Source organism: Corvus kubaryi, unplaced genomic scaffold (genome assembly GCF_017639235.1).
Source record: "Corvus kubaryi isolate FWS band 111438036 unplaced genomic scaffold, C.kubaryi_AGA036_p1.0 67, whole genome shotgun sequence".
In the NCBI taxonomy this organism is placed as follows: domain Eukaryota; kingdom Metazoa; phylum Chordata; class Aves; order Passeriformes; family Corvidae; genus Corvus; species Corvus kubaryi.
In genome coordinates, this window is record NW_024582055.1 from 6,468,761 (window position 1) to 6,488,613 (window position 19,853).

The 19,853-nt window shown below is 39.0% G+C and overlaps 1 protein-coding gene and 1 long non-coding RNA gene across 6 annotated transcripts in view; one reads left to right on the forward strand and one right to left on the reverse strand.

Annotated features, from left to right (window-relative positions):
- USP53 (ubiquitin specific peptidase 53) overlaps positions 1–13,354 on the reverse strand; it is a 29,994-nt gene extending 16,640 nt beyond the window's left edge. Inside the window, exons 1-5 of one of the 3 annotated variants that reach the window (XM_042048487.1) lie at positions 13,254–13,354; positions 5,699–6,399; positions 3,906–3,998; positions 1,267–1,401; positions 87–200 (exon numbers count right to left, since the gene is read on the reverse strand). In XM_042048487.1, the coding sequence (XP_041904421.1) occupies positions 87–200; positions 1,267–1,401; positions 3,906–3,998; positions 5,699–5,842 (486 nt within the window). In that variant the 5' untranslated portion in view covers positions 5,843–6,399; positions 13,254–13,354. Of the gene's footprint in view, positions 1–86; positions 201–1,266; positions 1,402–3,905; positions 3,999–5,597; positions 5,675–5,698; positions 6,400–12,799; positions 12,943–13,253 lie in introns of those variants that run through there. The other 2 variants (XM_042048488.1, XM_042048489.1) reach the window with 2 other exon arrangements.
- Positions 13,355–13,584: 230 nt separating this feature from the next.
- On the forward strand, positions 13,585–18,611 carry LOC121674314. Of its 3 annotated transcripts, none has more exons than XR_006019545.1 (3): positions 13,585–17,072; positions 17,217–17,332; positions 18,576–18,611. It is a non-coding gene; the product is annotated as an uncharacterized LOC121674314 (long non-coding RNA). The 3 variants fall into 3 exon arrangements; XR_006019546.1 differs by having other exon boundaries at positions 13,585–13,694; positions 16,876–17,332; XR_006019544.1 differs by having other exon boundaries at positions 13,585–17,332.
- The last annotated feature ends 1,242 nt before the right edge of the window (positions 18,612–19,853 follow it).

Sequence of the window (19,853 nt, forward strand, 5' to 3'; positions counted from 1 at the left end):
CTACAAAAATAAAAATGCTTTGGATTTTATTTACTCAGGACAGAGAAAACAAGGTATTTGTTAAAGCAATCAAATGAAGGTCTGACCTGCTCATACAGCGTCATAGCAAACTTCTGGTGAGAAATACAGGATTTTGAAGTGCACATATCTGTTTCACTGTTTGGCACTAAGTGAAAATGAATCCTCTCAAGGATATTTTCCTAAAAAGAAATAATAACAGAAATGTAAACTGAACTGATGAAGTCAAAACACACAAGGAACACTACAATTTAATACTCCAACTACGCCCCTTGGCTCCCTATGACTGCAATGAGTTTGTCCCCTGAATCAGCAAGGCCATTTTTTCGTTTTGCCAAAAATACCAGAGGTAATGGGAAGAAGTGAATCTATTCAAGTAGATGAGACAGATGATTAGTTCAGGAGTCCAAATGCATTTTGCATAGATGGAGCAGTGATAAGAGGCTCTCTTTCATGACTGCAAGATCTCAAACAGCCTCTTTCAGGAGTTCTCCACTGGATTTTCCTACGTATGTGAAGAAAAAATCTAGCAGGTAACAATTAATTTGGGGATAGTCCCAAAGGATGTCCAAAGCTGAAAGGAACCAAAGCAGCACTCGTATTTTCTGCCCCTCAGATCTGTGTCTGAAGGTTAATACTGGAGGTGTTCAAGGCGAACATTTTCATTGTCTAACACAGGACCTCTTAGGAAGATCCCTTTACCAGAGTTCTGTGCCATCTCAAGTTACCTTTAAAGGCCACAATCCGTGGCTTGTGTCTTCCAATAAGACACTTCACTGAAGCAGAAGGTAACTACAGCAAGATCTTAAAGTACTCATTCACTCTTGGGTAAGAAAATAGAAATCTCTTCTGCAGCAAAATTCAGCAATGAGCTGGCCAGTTGTAACACACTGTATCTCAACAGCCAGTGATTCAATACTTGGAGGAACAGACTATATATTCAAATCCATAGGTGCTTCTCCTGATAACCTTTCTCTCCATCACAACACTTCTAGTAGTGATTCAGAGTTCACCATCCTCACCAACCTCCTGCTCTGCCTGAGCTACAGAGTTAAGGGAGGAAAACACGGAACAAATGCAAGGGTCCTCCATCTCCCTTACCTGACACTTACTCCATGTGTCTGTTGCCCTAAATTGGCACAAAGAAACTCAGCAGGATTATATTATTTGAATCCTACCCATGAGCCTGGAACGACCAAACCCACTAAACTAACATATTTCTACTCAACTCTCACAAAGAACACTTACAAAGCACTCTGCTGCATCATCCATGAATCCCAGCTGGAAACGCTGCTCATCCTTGAAGCTTTCTGCGAGGGCATGTCTCATGTTATCTGACGGGAGGGCTTTTTCTCGACTGTGTTGGAACTGTGAAAAGATTGCCTAGGAAGAAATGTAATGATTACTTAGCTTCATTAGTCACTTGGTAGACATCGTGGTTCTACACAAATACATAATTTCTTGCATAAATATGTAAAATATTTATATTTATAATGCTTACAGACCCATGTACCTTTCATAATTACTGTTTTTTCTTCAAATTACTATGCTTCTGTGTTTTGCTACTGATTCCTCTATAAGAAGTTATTGTACCAAACTGAACACTGAACCTGTAGAACAACAACATACAGGATATAAAACTACAAGTGATTGACTTGTGCTCCCAGAAGAAACACAAGCCCTGTTCTGTATATAACTATATAGCTTTTTTAATTTGGCCACTGGAATAGCAGTTCATCCATATGTATCTCATGTTTACAGAGGTGTGTATTTCTTAGGGCATAATGTAATACCATTCATGATTCACTATATAATGTAAGATTTACTACTTAGGAGGGGAGTATATTTTTATTAAAATTATGGATATGCAAAACCTCCCATAAACAAGATAGAATGCCGATAATCCTTGCTATGAAACTAGCTCAGTGCTGAATCAGTGCACATAAAACAAGAGGAAAGGTCAATATCTGCAGTTCTGGAACATGATAATAAATTGCACTTGGTTTTTAATTCATTTCCCAGAAGAGAGAGTTGGCTGCTACTTTTCTTTTTGGCAGAAATACCCATCCAAGTGAGCTCATGATTTAGCAAGTAAGGGAGGTTGATTCTGAAAAGAACTGAAAGTTAAAAGCTATTAAATGAATTACAGATTTGCAGATATTTAAAGGTGTATTCCCAAGTCAAGAATTCTAAGTCAAACTTTAAGGAGAGCTGAAGAGACTAAAGACAAAGCAAGTCAGGAGAAGCCATGTAAAATATAAATAAGAATATGCATTCTTCACATAGACTTCCTATGGTTAAAATCTGTTGGATAGAAAGCAAAGATATAACAGATAAGCAAAGTTTCAGTGCTAACAAAAAGTAGTGTTTTAACCATGATGCATTCCAGGGGGTCTCTCAAATATTTGATCTTCCCTCTCAAAACAAAAAGCATGGACTACGGACAAAAATTCAGCCACTATCTCCATGTAAACATTCAAAATGAAGTTTTTAACAGCTCTGCTTTGAAAACATTTATCCCTTCCCATTTTGGCTGCTAGGTCATTTTTTGGTATGAAACATAGCTTTATATGTCCTGCTAAAAAAAAAAAACCAAAACCAAACCAGTACAGATAAGCAGTTATGCACATAGGTATGCTCAGTTTAGTGGCCTGCATAGTCAAAGTCCCAGAATTTATTAGCTGTGCTTTTAGTTTATAGGAGAGGCTGACACAGATAAAATATCCTTCATTGTTGAACAGGTAAGAAGGGTTAAAATAGCCCAAGACCACCAAAAAAACGCAACCCAGCCAAAAAAACCCACCCAAGTCACAAACAAGTCACTGTTTATCTTCATCCAGTGTATATATTGCATGGAAATGAAAACGTTCAAGATTCTGAACACAGAACAAACAGAATTACTCAACCAGCACCTCTAAAGAGCCAAGAAAGCAAAAGCAGTGGAGTACAGAACAGCTGGGGACAGATACTTCCAAATGAATTAACTACTCTTTTTTGAGGTCAGTACATGGAATTAAAGATCACAACTACACAGTTAAAAAAAATCCCACTCTAACCAACTCCAGGATAGGCAGAAATACCACTTTGTATCAGTACTCTTGGGAGTACAGCATTCATTCTACCAAAATGGGAAGATGTCAGCCCAGGCAATGAAAGACATCCAGGCACAGTGAGCCATTGGGGTAAATTACACAAGATGCATCAGGGGAGTAACGAATCCCTCAAAAACAGATACTTGAACAAATAAGAAAATCCCAACATTCTAAGTTACAGCAGCCTCGTGAAGCAGCTGAAGGTAGTGTATGGCTTTGGAAGGTGACTTAAAGTGATGCAAAACCTAAAGTAAAGCTGTCACCCTAAAACAGAAACAAGATTTAATCTGAAAACTCTTGGTATGCCCAAGCTATGGGTCAGCACTTTATGTACTGAGAAAATCAAGTGCTTGGCACACAAAACCACCCTTATGCATTTTTTCATTAGGAATTTTATCACTTATCAGACGGTAATATAATTATTGTAAAGAAAAAAACACACATATATTCAAACACTGTGGGAAAGACCAAAAGCAGACGTATGCAAATAAAAGAGGAATATCTCCAAGAGGCAGCTAGAAATTTTAAAAGACAACATAACTCATTTGAACTGACAGAAGATTTATGTTTAAGCAGACTAGAATTAGGGTACTGTAAAATTTCTTCTTTAAATACAAGAACATGTTTCTGTTACAAACACCTGTTAAAAACTACCTTAAATTTAAATTGCTCCTTTACACAAGAATTCCTCAGTCACCCAGGAATAGGTATGATACAGACACAAATCAAAAAATAATGATTTAAATTATTTTTCCCTCATTTTGAAATATGGTTCTTCCAGAATTTTTTATTTACCTTTAAAGCACAAAATATGCAGGCATCTCCTTGACACACGTGTCCAGTTAAACCTCTTAAACTTCGTCGAAATATGTCAAGTTGCCATAATACCTACAAAAATAAAGAAAAAATAAGTCATCAGTTCTGAAGGTTCTTCGTTTAACACAACATACAGTAGATTTTAATTGTTTTCTAATTTCACATCACATACAACTTAAGTACCAATATTGCTGCAAGAATTCTGGTTTTTTTCTGTTAGTTTGGTAAATTGTGGAGGCAGAAATGAAAGCTTTACATTCACCATTTAAGATTCAGATCTGTCTTTTAAATTTTGAAACAATGTAAAGAAAGAAAGAGCTGAAGTACTCTCAAGGAAACAAGCAGCAAAGCTAAACTCTGTACAGGGATTGTAGCAGTTTTCTTAAAGCTCTACATAAGAGTTATGTCTATACTACATTCTTATGGCCTCTTACTAAAATGATTGCTGAACTACATTTGTTTTTCCATAGATCAAAATAATCCTGGTGCTTAAACAAGTATGTTTCTACCTCTTATTTGTGTAAATACCCTGCAAAAAGGTAGTAACAGCTTGGCTACACTACACTGCTCTCAATATCTAAAGTCTTGGGTACATACAAAGTAGTTCAGAAAGTTGTCCATGGAAAAAATAAAAATACAACCCCTAAAAATGAGTTGTCAAGAGGCACAGTAAGACAACAGCTGCAAATCCCGGGGGGAGAAGATATTCCTATCTATAAATACAAAAGCTAAAATGAATTAGGATGTATTGGAAAATGAAAGTCCAAAGCTCAGTACTGAAGGTCGAGCACAGGTTAAAAAAAAAAAAGAAAGGAACACATTCCTCCTTGTAAAAGGGCAGTCACCAACCATCTGCCACCGTTTGATAAACAGCACTGGGTTGTGAAGTTGTAGGATTGTCTGAAACTAGAACTAAAAATTACTTAGGGCTTCATTTCAGGGCACCTAAGTGAAAATAGCAGAACTGCATGAGAATATTAGGTCATGCTACTCCCACTGCATGCAAAACAGCAAATACTCTACTAAAACTACAGTACATTTTTAATTTAAATACATATATATATAGATACCATACACACCACATAGCTATACCTCTCATATCTCCTAGGTTTAAATCTGTGCCATTTTAAAGTCGTCCAATTTTTAGGAAGTCTACGCCTCTATTAAGCCCTCTGCCAGTTTGAGAAGTAATTCTGTACAATTCAAAAACATTCAGGTCCAAAATCTGAGCACTACAAAAACTACCTTGTTATAAAGAGAATTCCAAGTCATGTTTCTTTGGTAGCAAGTGTATCTCCTACTCTAATTCCACAAATCTTTCCTAAGATTAAAATCAAAGCTCTCACTATATGTGCATGTTCTGATATACCCCAGTATCATAGGTTCAGGTGCTAATTCTGAGAAAATGGTATTTTAATAAAAATAGTGTCCTATTCAATACAAGTAGTAATGGTTGCCCCACACAAAAAAAAGTCATGTAAATTTTTGCTATGTTTGACAGAAATGCTACTTTTAAAATTCAAGCAGAAAGTTTTAAAGTTTTGACTCCTACATTTTCAAATACAAAAGGGAAGTTTTTCAGATATTCCTGATACATGCAAATAAAATTCTGTGCAAAATTAAGTATTTAATACTCTCAATTCCTTAAAATTAAATGCTTAATAAAATTACCTTCACACGGTGTCTTCTTCCTACAATTGCCATTTTTGTTTCCCCCACACACTTTGGAAAGTCTGTTCAAAAAATGTTTAATAGATGAAGTCTTCTCTTACCTGAACAGCACTATTAAGAAAGCAGCTGTTTTGTCCAGGTTCGTTTAATAAGCCTTTTGTAGGGGCCAGGGACAGGATACTTCCAGGCTGATAAACTTTTCCAAGGTTACCCCCAGGTTTTCTTAGGAATTTCACCCATGCCATTATTTTTTAGAGTTTATAATCGCAATGTTCACGCTTAAATATTTAAGGATATGATGGGTGCAAGGCAAAGAAGGTGGTTCTACAATAATATTTCTAAAGTCATGCCATTCCATTCAACTCTGTGCAGTAGTAACCATCCACGGACTTAAGTCCACTCTCCATGAGCAGCTGTCAGCCATCCATCAGGATCAGTCTCCCAGTAAAAATAAGCTGAAGAAAGTTTTTAACCCTCAGTCTTAAAAAAAAAAAGATAAATAAAGGTGTCCAGTTTAATGTTAAAACATGTTAAAAGTCATTAGAATAAAAGTTCTTATTAAGCACGTTGCACAGTAACTGACTTCCTCCAAGGATATCAATAAAGTATTACTATAAATCATTAGTTGTATTATATTGAATGTTATATATATATATATATCACTGAACTGGAAAGTTCTTTTCAGGTGTTATACTCCTGTTCTCTCATTTTGTTCCATGTTCTTTTTACTTCTAACTGTAACCCATGAAATATATTCCAGTTTAGAAGACTCCATGTTTATTTCATTCTCTTTCCAGTGAACCTGAAATAAGAAAAAACAGAAAGTATTAAAAGAAAAATCAAAAATGCTAAAGACCTAAATTAGAAAAGAGATCATGGCTAAAACAACCTCTAAATCTAAAGGCAGATGAAATAGCCAGGAAAGATGAGAAGAAAAAATCACCACCTAAAAATTGTTTCTAAAGTGGAAAAATTAAGTTATTTTATCTATTATAATTTATTATCTTCTAAGTTTTTATACATCTCTAAAGACCAAAATAAAATTGCTGTAAAGGTTCTCCTAATAATCTTCAACAGCTTATAAAAAGATCATATAATACACAAGATATTCAATCTTTAAATCTCCAAGTCTGCTAAAAACATTACCAAGAAACAAATACTTTTATTCAACACTTGAAAACCTAAGTTGGTTTTGATTTCAGTTCTATAGACGGATTGTCAGCTAGTACTCAGCTTTCAGAAGTTTGTACTACCTACTAAACACTACATAAATATGTCATTAACCTGGCTGCATTCTCAAAGCAACCAGAAAAACAGTGCTAACAGCAAAGCAAGAACATTCTGGTTGCTGCCCTAATAACCAATTCCAAGATTTTCAAACTTCAACAATAAGGGTTATTTCTTCAGTTCTTGAAGGAGCATGTTTAAGGTTAAATGACTCAATTTTCAGAACATCCCCACAACCACATGTAAATCCCAAGCAGTGATCCTCTCACAACAATGGATTATTTTGCCAGTTTGGCATTACTACATCACCCACACAAACATTTGAAGGAATGGCACAGAAGAGGATGAATTTAAATAAATCAAAGTAATTAGGGTTGCATATGTGGGAAAGAAAGAAAGAAAAAAAAAAAAAAGGGTGAAATTTGGGCCTCATGTTTCAACTGAGAGATTCATCTTGGATTTCACAAGCATGTGAGATACTGAAGACATATCAATATACTTCAAAACCTGCAGCTTCTCACTGCAATTTTTTCTGCTGTGTAAACCTTCCAAGATTGATGAGGAGCATTAAAAAACAAAAAAAGAATTGTGTAGTTGGAATACTGTATAAACTGGAAGAGAACTTGGCTCAGCTCAGAACAAGAAACGCCACATTCACAGAAAACCATTCTACAGCTCTTTAACACAGTACAGCTGGGCTATGTTGCTTTCAAAAACACCCACAGGAAGTCTTGCACCCCTAAAACCAGTCCCCTTTATTTAAGAGAAATATTGGTACTTGCTTGTGTTTAAAAATAAAATCAATAACTGGAACCCAACCAAAACTCTCTTTTGCCCCATGAATAATCAGATGAGTTCTGTTTGTTTACTGATGTTCCTGTATCTCACCCGTAAATAATTTGATTTAATAATACTGGAGATAGTAAGTGCGATTTGTGGCAGCACTGAGCAAGAAGTCTGAAATCTAACTGGAAACTGACCTTGACAGAACATCATGTAACAATTTTGTTTTCTTTATATTCACTTCAATATACCCAGAAAGAGGAAATGAAAAGAGACTGTAGCTGGAAATGTGTATCAGTTTCAGATCTTATTAGAAATGCACATGTTGTTTTGGAAACAAGAGTTCATCCGGAACAATTTAAGATAATGACAAAGAGCATTCATTTACTAAGAACTTAGAGGAAGTAATTTTCTCTTGCATTTCAGGGATGCCCTAGAACTAACACTCCATGCACCAAGCATTTAGCTGTTAGGCTAGGTCTCAGGAAAAGTTATAATGATTCCCTGCAAGAATTTAATTAAAAAATGTTTCTGGATTAGCTCTGTGTTACTGTCCCATTGCATTAAAATGCTTCCTGTTTAATTTCACGTCCACAAAGTTGTGAGTACAAATAATTCCATCTATCACACAATCTTAATCTAATAAATTACAGAACACATTCGTTGCACAGTTTTGATACGTAGAAGTTCCACTGCACCTTTTTTCTCCACTGCATCAAATACTAAGGTGCATGGCTTCTCCTTCATTAGTAAGAGGGGCACTGTAGATGAGCCTTCCAATGGTGCCATAAGCAATGGGATTAATTTGTCATCACAGCCTCTCCCTAAGGTGAGAAAGTCTATAGTAGCATCTTGTTTTGAAATTTACATTGTACAAATATCTCAGTTTTGATTTGAAAAAAAACCCGAAAACAGCAAGAATATTATTCCTCTGCTGACAAGCCTACCCCCATCACAGATGGTTCCATAAACCAGAGAAGTGCTGCTGCTGATTCAGTTTTGCCTGCTTCACCTCCCATGAGTTTGGTCAAACTTTTAGGTGACTGGGACTTGGACCAGACTCCCATAGCCTAAATTCAAGTCAATAGCATTATAATTAGGACCTGAAGACTTCTTCCTTGTCTGTGGTAAGCCAGTGTTGCTAAGGGCACTGAAGCATTTATTAACCAGCAGGGTTTACCAGTTCTTTTTAAGTTCTTGGCTTGACAAAGGTGTGAGTGGCAGAGTACAGAGCATCAGTCAGTTGCGGATGCCCCATCCCCGGAAGGGTTCAAGGCCAGGTTGGATGGTGCTCTGAGCAACCTGGTCTAGTAAAAGGTGTCCCTCCCCATGGCACAGGGTTTGGACCACGATGATCTTTAAGGTCCCTTCCAACCCAAGCCATTTTGTGACTGAACCATACTGAGTCTTCAATAAGTGCAATCTTTTAGGAAAAGAGTTATTTCACACAGGGTTACTGACATGCTACAGAAGATTTTTAGCAGCTGAGAGTTAAAGGAATACTCTTGCCCTTCAGACTACAGGAATTGATTTTGGACAACTGTTCTCAGTTGTCTCAAAGACACTAAACAAGGGATATAAGCTCTCAAACCAATGTCTATTTACCAGCCTAACTCCTTCTACCTTGCCCAATTTCAGTCACTGTTCTTCAGTCGCGAGTAATCTCATCAAGCACTTGGCTACCCTTAGTCGTGCAGCCTTACAAGACAAAATACATGCCTGTCAAAAATTTCTGGCACTTGCCTTTACAGCTTTCAGAACAACAAACCCACTTGTCAGCAGAACTGCACGTTATCACCTGTTTGGTTGGTACACCCCAGCACGTAACTGCGGCTGGCACAGACTCCTCAGTGTAAGAAGCAGTGTCACTGACGGAGCTTAGGAATCAGTGTAGCAGATATTTTGCCTAAACAATCACTTTCTACAAGCACATTTGGGTTTAAGCATCTTTGATATCCATTTAGATAAAACTGATGAGATAAACAGTTGGCTCTGTGAACACTGGAACTACCAATGCCTGGGCGCCTGATAATTTTCTGTCTCATGGCTGAGTTCTTGCAGTTTTCTCCCCATTTGGGGCATAAGCCAACTTTGCTCCCCACATCATCTTACAAGGTCTCCCTTCCAGCCAGCTGCCTCTTTTCATGCACTTTCTAAGTACATAATCATCTTTGAGGCTTCTATCCCTTCTGTCAAATTGAGTGGAAACCAGCCAATAAGTTCAAAAGTTGTTGACTGCTTCTATCCCTGAAATCTGGCTGAAGAATAGTTATTTACATCTTCTCAGCTTCACTTTGCAACTGCTCACAGTGTGTTGCACAAATTAGTAATGGCAAACCTTTCTCATGCCCAGTGCTGGGGTTACTTTTAAGCCACACAGCTTTTTGCTTCTGCTTGCAGTTCATGCCTCTGTGCTGAGCCTGGCAACCCCACCCAACAGTCTGACAATTCTGGAAAATCAATTCCTAAACTGATGTAACTTAGGAATTTAGACACAAGACAACAAAAATTGTGAAGGAACAGTGTTGAAATATATTATGAGAGAATAAAGCTATGATGGGAAACCACTAAAGATCTCTGCAACTAGCCAATATTATTAGGACTGGTGTTACTGTCTCCTCCTTAACAGAGTGAAATTCATCAAAAATTCAACAACTTGCAACTGCAAGAATTTGAGTGTTTTCCTCAGCTCAAAAGGTTGTCATTTAAAATTGCCAATTTTTGTCAACAGAACAAAAATCTGATTTGTATTGTGACAGTGCTGGAGGCTGTAATGATTTTTCCCTACATTTAAAAAAAGAAATAAATAAACAGTGAAGCTGCTTTAAAAATGTAGAAAAAGACCAAAATTCGAAAGGAGTGATCTCTTACGCCCACCTCAATGAGGCTGAATCTTAATTTGTTTGGTCCCTGCACAGATCCTGTCCCCTTCCACCTTTAGGCCCCCGTTAAATATATTTGTCAACAGATTTCATGCACCATAAGATACATGTACACTTTTAGTAGCCACCAGTCTCTGTCTTTGGAAATCATGCTATTCACTTCAAAAGCTGTCACAGAAATATGTTTACAGGAATGCAAATTCTCACTATTTTAAACATCAGAGAGGGAGAAAACTTCATTAATAGCACTTACTTGCAGCACACCCAAGATGAAATGAGCAACACTACAAGAAAAGGCCAATACCAGTATATGATCACTGGCTGGTATTGGTCTGACACATTCTTTCTCCTTTGGTTACTGACTCAAAAGTCCCCATGACAGCAAAGGAATATTTGATGGTATCTCCTCTAGAAATTCTTCCAAACAATCCCTGAAGATTTTAAACCCAGATCTTTTCTATTTGCAAGATTCTATTGTCTCTTCTCAAGCCCTTGCCTATTTAGCTGTCCCTCCTATGCCAAACCACTGCTCCTGCACGTCACACTTCTCTGTATCCTTCCAGGACAGAGAACCAGAAGCATAGATGCTATCCCAGATGGCTTTTGTATAAGTGCACAATTTTTTCTTTAAGCTGTTCCAATAAAAACTTTCCTGTTTGCATCAAAACCAAAACAACAGGTTCACAGCTCAGCCTCCCTCATCTGTTAAAAGAGAAACCGACTTCAGAAATAGCTACGATGGGAACTCTGAGTAAAGATCTTAAAGAACACAAATTCCCGGCCCAGGACACAGGCCAGCATTTACAGTGAATCATCACACAGACACTACGGAGAAGATTTTTATTTCTTCATCTTCCTACAGCTTTACACGTGATTTTTTCAAAGACTACAATGTACTCTTTCCTGAGCCTCAGAAAGATAGAACGTATCTTTACAGTGATAATTTTCACACTTGCCCTTTTATCTCAGATTAATTGCCTTGCCTTTCAGCTGTTTGATCATTAACAGAAGTGCAAAATACCAAGTTCTGCTCTTTCTTGAAAAGCTTTCTGATTTCTTAAGTCACCGGGAAAAAACGACATAACTGAGTTACAAGGAATGGTAACATGAGCATCATCTTTAAACCCACGCATATTTTACAGGCTTGACCAAAAAAAGAGAATGTTTTAACGTCTGAATCACTACACTTCATGTATTTCTTCATGAACGAATCCTGTACAAGCCTTCCTACAAACATTTCACTCAGCCTACACATCTACAATCCTGATCCAGCCTCAACCCATCATCACTTAACCTGGCCCCAACAAACTCCAACTTGTTTCTGCTTAAATCATGAAGTTTCTGAAGAATTCTGTGCATGGGTTTTGCTCCCATCACTACACCCCTCAGTGACTAAACTGTTTTACTCTATCAAGAGGCATTGACCAAGAAAAAAAACCCAAGTGCTGCTACCGATACCTTGGAACGCAGAGTAACCAAAACACATGATAGTGCCAATACCCTGTCGCATACCCAAATGATTTTGTCAGTAGCACATCATGCACACTGTATGGCCAAAAAATATTCTGCACTAATAAGGCTTGATATGTAAGTCAAGTGCATATTTTTTGTGTTTTTACTGTCAACATACCACGGGTCAAGAATAATAACTTTTTATACAAGTAATTTGATGCTTAAAAAAAATAACCAGTAAATACCTCTTACTTTACAACAATTTGTTAGGGCAAGAAGGGATTATTTACCATTTGACAAGGCTAATTTATAGTCAGATTATAACATGAGGTCTCACTATTTTGACACCAAAAAACACCCATTCATTCTATAAGAAAAGAGCAGGTAATCATAAAATCAGTCAAGGGATTTTCCATTGCCTTGGGGTGGAAGGGGATACCGCATCATCAATCAGGCACAATACTGTTTGCACGATTGTTGTTCTTAAAATAATGCTAGTAGCTTCAAAGTTAAGAAAGCTTAAGTGGCTTGGTGGTTTTGGTGGGAGGTTGCATGTGCAAAATAAAGCACTAAGTAGAGATATGTAAAACTCACACTTATTCCGGGAAGGGAAAAAAATCCACATTGAGACAACAAGTCATGGTTCCTCTGAAAAGCTATTTTTGAAATATTTGCATTGAAAACCAAAGTAAGGGATATAGGTAAACTTAGACCAGATGCTAAGCAGGTGATTTGCATACACTTACATACATCTACCCACACGCCTCTGAAACTCCATCTGTACGAACACACAGCAAACAACTCTGCCTCCAAAACGCTGCAAACTGATTAAATTTCAAACAAACCTGTACAAACTACCTGTACTGGCATTTCCTGTTCCAGACAGCCTCTGGAAACACAGCCGGAGAGCTCGCTGGTGGGCACGGAACGGGCGCGTTGAACATTAACCGCGCACCGCGGCTCGCTCGGAGCCCTCACCGCCGCTCGCGGGGTCCCCGCTCCAGCTCCGCGCCCCTCCGCTTACACAACGCGCGGGGGCAAAGCTGCCCGCGGCCCCGGAGCTGCCGCTGACCCCCACCCACGCAGCCCCGGCGGGGATTTAACTCCAGCCGGGAGGAGGTGGCGGTCCCGTCCCCCGGCGCTCCGTCCCCACCTCGACACTGCGGCCGCCTCCCCCGCCGGCACCGCGGCCACAACCGTGCCCAATCCCCAGCCCGAGCCAACCTCTGCCCACTGCAATTTACACCCTGCCCGACCCGCCGCTCAGCCCCTATCCCACCCCCGGCTCAGTCCCCGCAGACCCCCGGCTCACCCGGCAGCTCCTCACGCAGCTCCTCTCCCGCCCCCTCCCGGCGGCAACTCCAGGCGCGGCCCCGCCCTCACGGCAACTTTTGCTTCCCCCGCTTCCCGCTCCTCCTTCGCGCTCCCCTCCCCGGCCCGGCACCGTCGCGCCTGCGCAGTGAGGCGGCCGCCTGGACGCTTTCCTAGCGCGGTATCCCGGATATTCCCGAGCCAGGGGAGGGAGAGACGGAGAGAGAGGCGGGGCGGGGGGGAGAAGCGATTGGAGCGTTGGCCGCGCCTTCCGCCGGCGCGCGTGCGCGGTGAGCGCGCGGGAAGGGGCGCGAGGCTGGGGGGCGCCTGAGGGGCTGCGGTGGCGCCTGAGGCGGTGGGGCGGGAGCGGGATCGGGATCGGGATCGGGAGCGGGATCGGATCCGCGCGTCCTGCCGGAGGTGCAGGGGGAGCCGCGGCGAGGTAAGGGGCTGTCACAACGCCGCTTCTCCCTCCCCGCCTGGTCACTGTTCGAGGGCACAGCCGTCCTCGGTTTAAAGGGCGTAGTGGGTGCCCCTCAGGTACTCAGGTTTGGAGTTCACAACCCGTTAAAGTGAGCGCGGCGGCGCTTGTTTTTTCCAGCAATTGTTTTCCAGTTCTCATTCCAGGATATCTGGCTGTGCACATTGGCTTTCCTTGAGATGCCCATGGAATAGCACTGGCAGAGAGTGGCTTGTGAGCCAAACCCCATGCGAGTGTACATCCACCTCAGAGTTGCGTTTGACTTCCATGTGGCCTAGAAAGATGCTATATTATTATTTTATCTATCACCTGCCCCAGAGTCACTGCCCCAAAGTCGTGTCCCCTCTGATTTTTATCTGGTCTATTATTTCGGCTAGGGAGGGGTGTTTCCTTTTGTTATTTGAGATAGGAATTCCGTATCCACAAATGCTCATATTTCTAGTTGCTCAAGTACCTTTCATATTCCATTATTATGGTCTTTTTCCTGGATAAACATGTAGATTTCGCTAACACATTTCACATTTGCAATGATATTGCTGCCACACCCAACATCAATCCTTGGCACATGCTAATGGATACAACTTGTATTTTTGCTCTTTCAATTGCCTTTCTGATAGCCTTCTAGGAATGGAAAAGTGCTTCTGTGCCTAAGAGCATGTTCAGTTCTCCAGCAGCATCTTTTGCAATAGTAATTTAAATAATTTCCCTGTAAAGTTCCCTTTCTGCATCTACTTTAGGTAATCCAGGTTGCAAAATGACTGTGGAATACAAGGCACTGCATCGAATTAGCTTACTGCCTTAAATACTACATTTTTGTTGTTCTTGTATCCATATTTTTAAAAAAATGGATACATTTTCCTCAGATTACTTTTTGCTACTGTTTCTTCCATTAAATTGCTAATGTAAAAAGCCCACTAGCAAAACAGTTTTAGCAGGTTCACTCGCCAGTGTTTTTCACCAACTTTTTGATTTGGTGATTCTTTGGCAAGATTTTCATTATATTGTCCAGATTTTGTGATAGATAGATGGATGGCCAGCCACGTTTTTCAGTGGCCATTTGTCTACTCATGTTGATAAGTTGGGGTTACTTAATACAGGATTTGTATAAAATGTTTTTTCTCGAGGCATTAAGATGTCATAGCCAGTGACTGATCTATATATATACTTTTTTTTTAACAGATACCATATTTGCTTGCCTCTTGCTTTCTTAAAATTTGCCTAGAATGTGCGATTTTTTTAAAAGGGAATTGGATATCTGATCCATTGTTCTAGGATTCACACAGTGTCTTGGCACTACTTTTTTGTGTAGTTCTTTCTTAGCTGTTTATTGATAGGTTCTCACTAGAAACTTAAGGGTAAAAACATGTTGAAAGTGTGTTAACGTGGTAATTAAAAATCTAATTTTGTGTTCGTGCATCTTGTTATTGTACACTTACAAAAAGCATTCTGCTTATTGTTTTGGGTAGTGTCAGTTCAGTCCTTATGCCTGCATTACTTCTTTGCAAAGCCAGTCAAGCGAAGGCATCTGTGTGTCCCAAAGTGGGATTATGACCTCATTCTGATTATGGCCTCATTTTGATATCTTTGTTTTCCCTGAACTCTGCTTTTCGTGTTTGCCTCTGCCCTTTCTTCAGCACGGATTTGTTTTTCGCCACTAATCTTTAGAAGTCCCTCAGGATTTATATTGGTTTCTTCTGTTCCTTTTTTTCTCTCCAAGTAAGTGTGGTCTGTGAGCTTTAATTATAGTATATTTTAAGAATCTCTAGCAGTGAATGTTAACAGAGTCTTCCACACACAGTTCAGGCAGAGAATGACGCAGGTGCGGCACAGGAAGCCCTAAATGAGGTAGCAGAAGAATGTTAAAATTAGAATAAATGGTGCACGTACAGAACAATGCTACCAGGGGCAAATGGTTTCCTGCTGCCGTTTGTGGCAGTACAGGATATGTGCTAGGCATGATGCAGAAGAATGTTTATGTGGGTTTATAAGTACACTTTGGTAATATTAGTAACATAGATTGTTACACTGGAGAGCTGATAGAGAGCTGAAGAGGTGTTAAACTTGGAGGAGAAGGGTTGAAGCAGGTGGGTTCAGGGTGTGACACAAAACACCGACCTGGAGGGAAAGGAGGCAGAACATATCCAGATCCTTAAGCACATCCAGGGTTTGGGGATTTGCACATGTCCCTTCCAGGGTAAAACACGTTTATGGATAGTTACGCGCCAAAAGAAAAGTCTTAACGTAGTTAGGAGACATCAAAATGTTGAAAAGTAATTGCATTAAATATTTTTTTCTCGGTGCTGCAGGCATCACACATCATTTTCATCAATGAATGAGCTGCAAATGTGTGTTTTACAGATGCACACAAGGGTTTATTTTTGTGTTACAATTTTCCTGTTCCAGGGTCATCTCTAATCTTGTTGCCAATGGCTGATCTGTAAATAAATTCTGACTTCTTCCTCTGAAATAATTATATTGTGTCGGGTTTTGTTTGGTTTTTTTTTTAATCACGTTTTTATGAACATTTTCATACCTGTAGCTGTACTGGAACACCTGTTCTCTAACTCCTTTCATATTTCTTCTTAGTGCTTTGAACATCTTTACAACAACCTTTTCAATCAAGTGCTATCCTCTTCATGTTCAAATGTTTCATAAAAAATTATGCCTGCTCTAATTCTTCTTGGAGGGGTAGAATACTAAAGTTTGTAGGATTTTTTGAAAAATAGTTAAGCAATGTTTTATTGAGTCATTGCATTGTTACTCTTGTCTTCTGCATGGATCTTTCTCCTTCCTCATGAGCTGTTTATCATGTGAAATTAACTTTGTGTACTTAACAGGAACTGTGTCTGTACTTACTGGAGTGTTTTGCAAAAAGTAAATTAGCAAATTACGTGTAGGGTCTGAGGCATAAAATTCCACAAGCCAATGCAGAATTTAAAGTGTGGTTTATTAGTTACATCTCTTTTTTAAAGTATTTTCACTGCATTTAATTCAGCACTACACATTATACTGCCTGTTATGGTCCAGTCTGTTTTACTGACCTATCATAAACAATTTTTATGTGATCAAGTACCATTTAGCATTGACTTTAAGACACTTATGAGATAATGCCATTTTAATTGAAAAAGGTGTTTCATTCCAGTGAATGGGAACTGCCATCGTGTTTTTGTGAAGTAATTACTGAGTTCTGAAGAGAGTGTTTGAGGCTGTGCTACTCTTCTCAGGAGAAAAAAGGATAAAAAAATCATTCTTCTAGAAGAAAATGTAATTTGAAAGATACCAGGGACACTGGGCCCTATTCTGCATAGACTGTAGCAGGGTCAAGTTTCATTAAGTAAGGTAAGGGTTACTTCAGAATATGTGATTTTTCCATGTTCTCTAAGCCCTTGGGGTATTGTCAGATCATATGTTTAAACAGTTCTGCCTGGAGAGGAAAAAAAGTCTTTCAAATTCCAAGATGTTGTTGCAATTGCTTGTCTTCAGGAGCAGTGCTTTTTCACTGAGTGATTCCCTCAGTGCTCTGCATAATTTGTCAACAGTTAAGGAAAACACCCTGGTAGGAAGGAGAGCCATAAAGGTGGAGAAGAACCAGAGGAAAGGTAAATAGTATTTTTATTATTTGTGACATAAAATAGCAATCATATGCATTTCCTATGGGTTCTGAAGGGGACTCCTAACATCACCTTAGCCCAAGTTCTCTAGGCTGTATGCTCAGCTGTATTGCCACAAAAAGATCCAAAACAAGAGCAGAACAAGTGAAAAATACATCTTCAGCTTGCGGTAAGGTACATGAAGACGTGTTATCTTATGGGGAACTTTGCCTAACTATTCCAGTGCTCAAATCTTCCCTACCACGAACACCTTATTCCCACCACCTTTCTTTTAAACACACTCTAGCAGTGTTTTCCTCATGTAGCCTGTAGCAAGCAGTCACATGAAGCTTACTCATCCAATTGATCTCATTCCCACATCCTGCATAGAGCCTCAAATTTATACATGGAAATTGACATAAGAAGATATGAATGAAAGAAGGAGAAAATGGATCCTATCTGGAAAAAAGCATCACTGGCTTTTTTCATCTTAAAAGCTCTAATTGAAACTTCAGAAGCAATGAGAGTGTTAAGTGGTGGTTTATTTTAGCTAAGTTAAAAAAGAACTTCCTAGCATTTCTGGTCAAGTTTGATCTTTTTCCTCCTCCTCTCAGTTAGCTGTAGACACTTTCATAGAGCACAGCTGCCTTTTTTAAAGTTTTCTTCCTGTAGGTGCAGGAATAAACACAAGATATTTTGCTCTTATTCGTTGCACATTAGCATGACTATACACCTTTTCCTGGTGGCTTTCAAGGGCTACCATGTTCAGTGGGGTGGCAAAAGCAATTTCATTGAAGTCATCTGGAATTTCACCCTGAGAAAAAGAATCATTGGTTTGCATTCTTCTCCAGACTTTTTGATGATAATGGGCCTGGAACAAGGTCTCTGTGTTCTTGATTTTTTTCATTTTTTAAGAACAAGGAAAAGGGTGGGGGTTGCATAAGTCTTGCAAATGAATATTTTTCCTCTTGGATAATCCAATTTCCAGTCCAATAATCTACTTCTGTGGAACAACAATGCAATTGAAATCCTTTCCTATTTTAGGACATTCTGTTTTTAAAGTTAGTTGCTGAAACAGTCAAAGTATAAGAAAACTCTATGCAGGCTGTATATATCTGACAATTGTTTGAAGTTGTGTCCTCATCTGGGTGCTCTTGAAAAAATAAAGTTTTTATGATGATCTTTGTTCATGTTGCATCAGTCTTCAACAATCCTTTCAAGTTTCCAGGTCTCATTTATTGCTTCCTCCTAGGATGTAAACCAATAAGAATGGATGTCTGCAACAGAAGAAGAAAAGAAAGAGAGGTCTGATTCATACGGACAACTTCTGTGGTTGAATTGAATTTTCAGGGTGAAACTCAATGTGAAGTAAAATGAAAACAAAAGAGAAGAATTTAGTGAGTATAAAATTAGAAATAATACAATGGCTAACATTACATAATATATATTCTGTCTCATTAAAAGTAAAAAATAAATTAAATACTTAAGATAATAGAATTCAAAAAATGTTTTGTATTTTGTCCGGGGTGAGAAACTGAACATTATTTGATTTAAAATACATGAGTTGAGTCCCTTCTTCATGCATCTCAGTCTATACCCAAGCAAAATGTAACAGGGTTAAAACACAGTATTTAAATAATGTGGTGACTTCTTAGGAAAAAAAATTGTCGAAGTAAATAGGATAAAACTTTTTTTTTTGCCATAGACAGACCATGCCAGACTTGCTTACTTTCTTTCTGTGATAAAGGCCAGACTTGCCCACTTTCTTTCTGTGATAAAGTAACTGCTTTTCTAGATAAACAAATTTGTTACACTGAAGAAAAGGGGAATTTTTAAGGTAAGTGTCAGATGGGTGAAGAAACAGCCCAGAGGAAAAGGTGGCAATATCTTACACATAGTGGCAGGGGGAAGTTGTTAGAGCTCTGTCCAAAAATGGATATTGAAACTCATAGTGTTTAATTTTTTCATTAGTGATCCTGGCACAAAAACTAGAACTTGCTAATGAGCTCTGTTGACATCACAGAGTTGGGAAACAGTCCCTGTAGGGTGATGTCGTACTGAACTAATTGGATGACCTTGAGGACTAGAGAAATAAAATGGGATACAATATAAAGTACAAGGTTGTGTGTTAGAGCCTAATGGGAAAGGCTCCCTGATAAAAGCTCAGAGCTTGTCAGATGGAAGATGAGAGAGTTTGAAAGAAGTGGGTGTGTAAGCCAAAGACAGAGTGGCTGTGAGTCACTGATTTGATGCTACTGTGGAAAATGTGAATCCAGTCACAAATAAATTCAGCCCTGTACTTCTTGTACAGATAAAGCAGTACTAATGCCATGTGTTGTACATGTGGCTGGTGAGACCTTAAAACAGAACAGGTCTGGAAATCCACATGCAAGAAATTGAACTTAGAAGGGTTGTAAAAATATGTTTTAAATCCCTACTAAAAGAGAGCAGGGGACAAAAGATTAAAAGAACTTGAATTGTTTCATCTGGACAACTGAAGCATAAAAGACCTTACAGTCTTTGAATATAC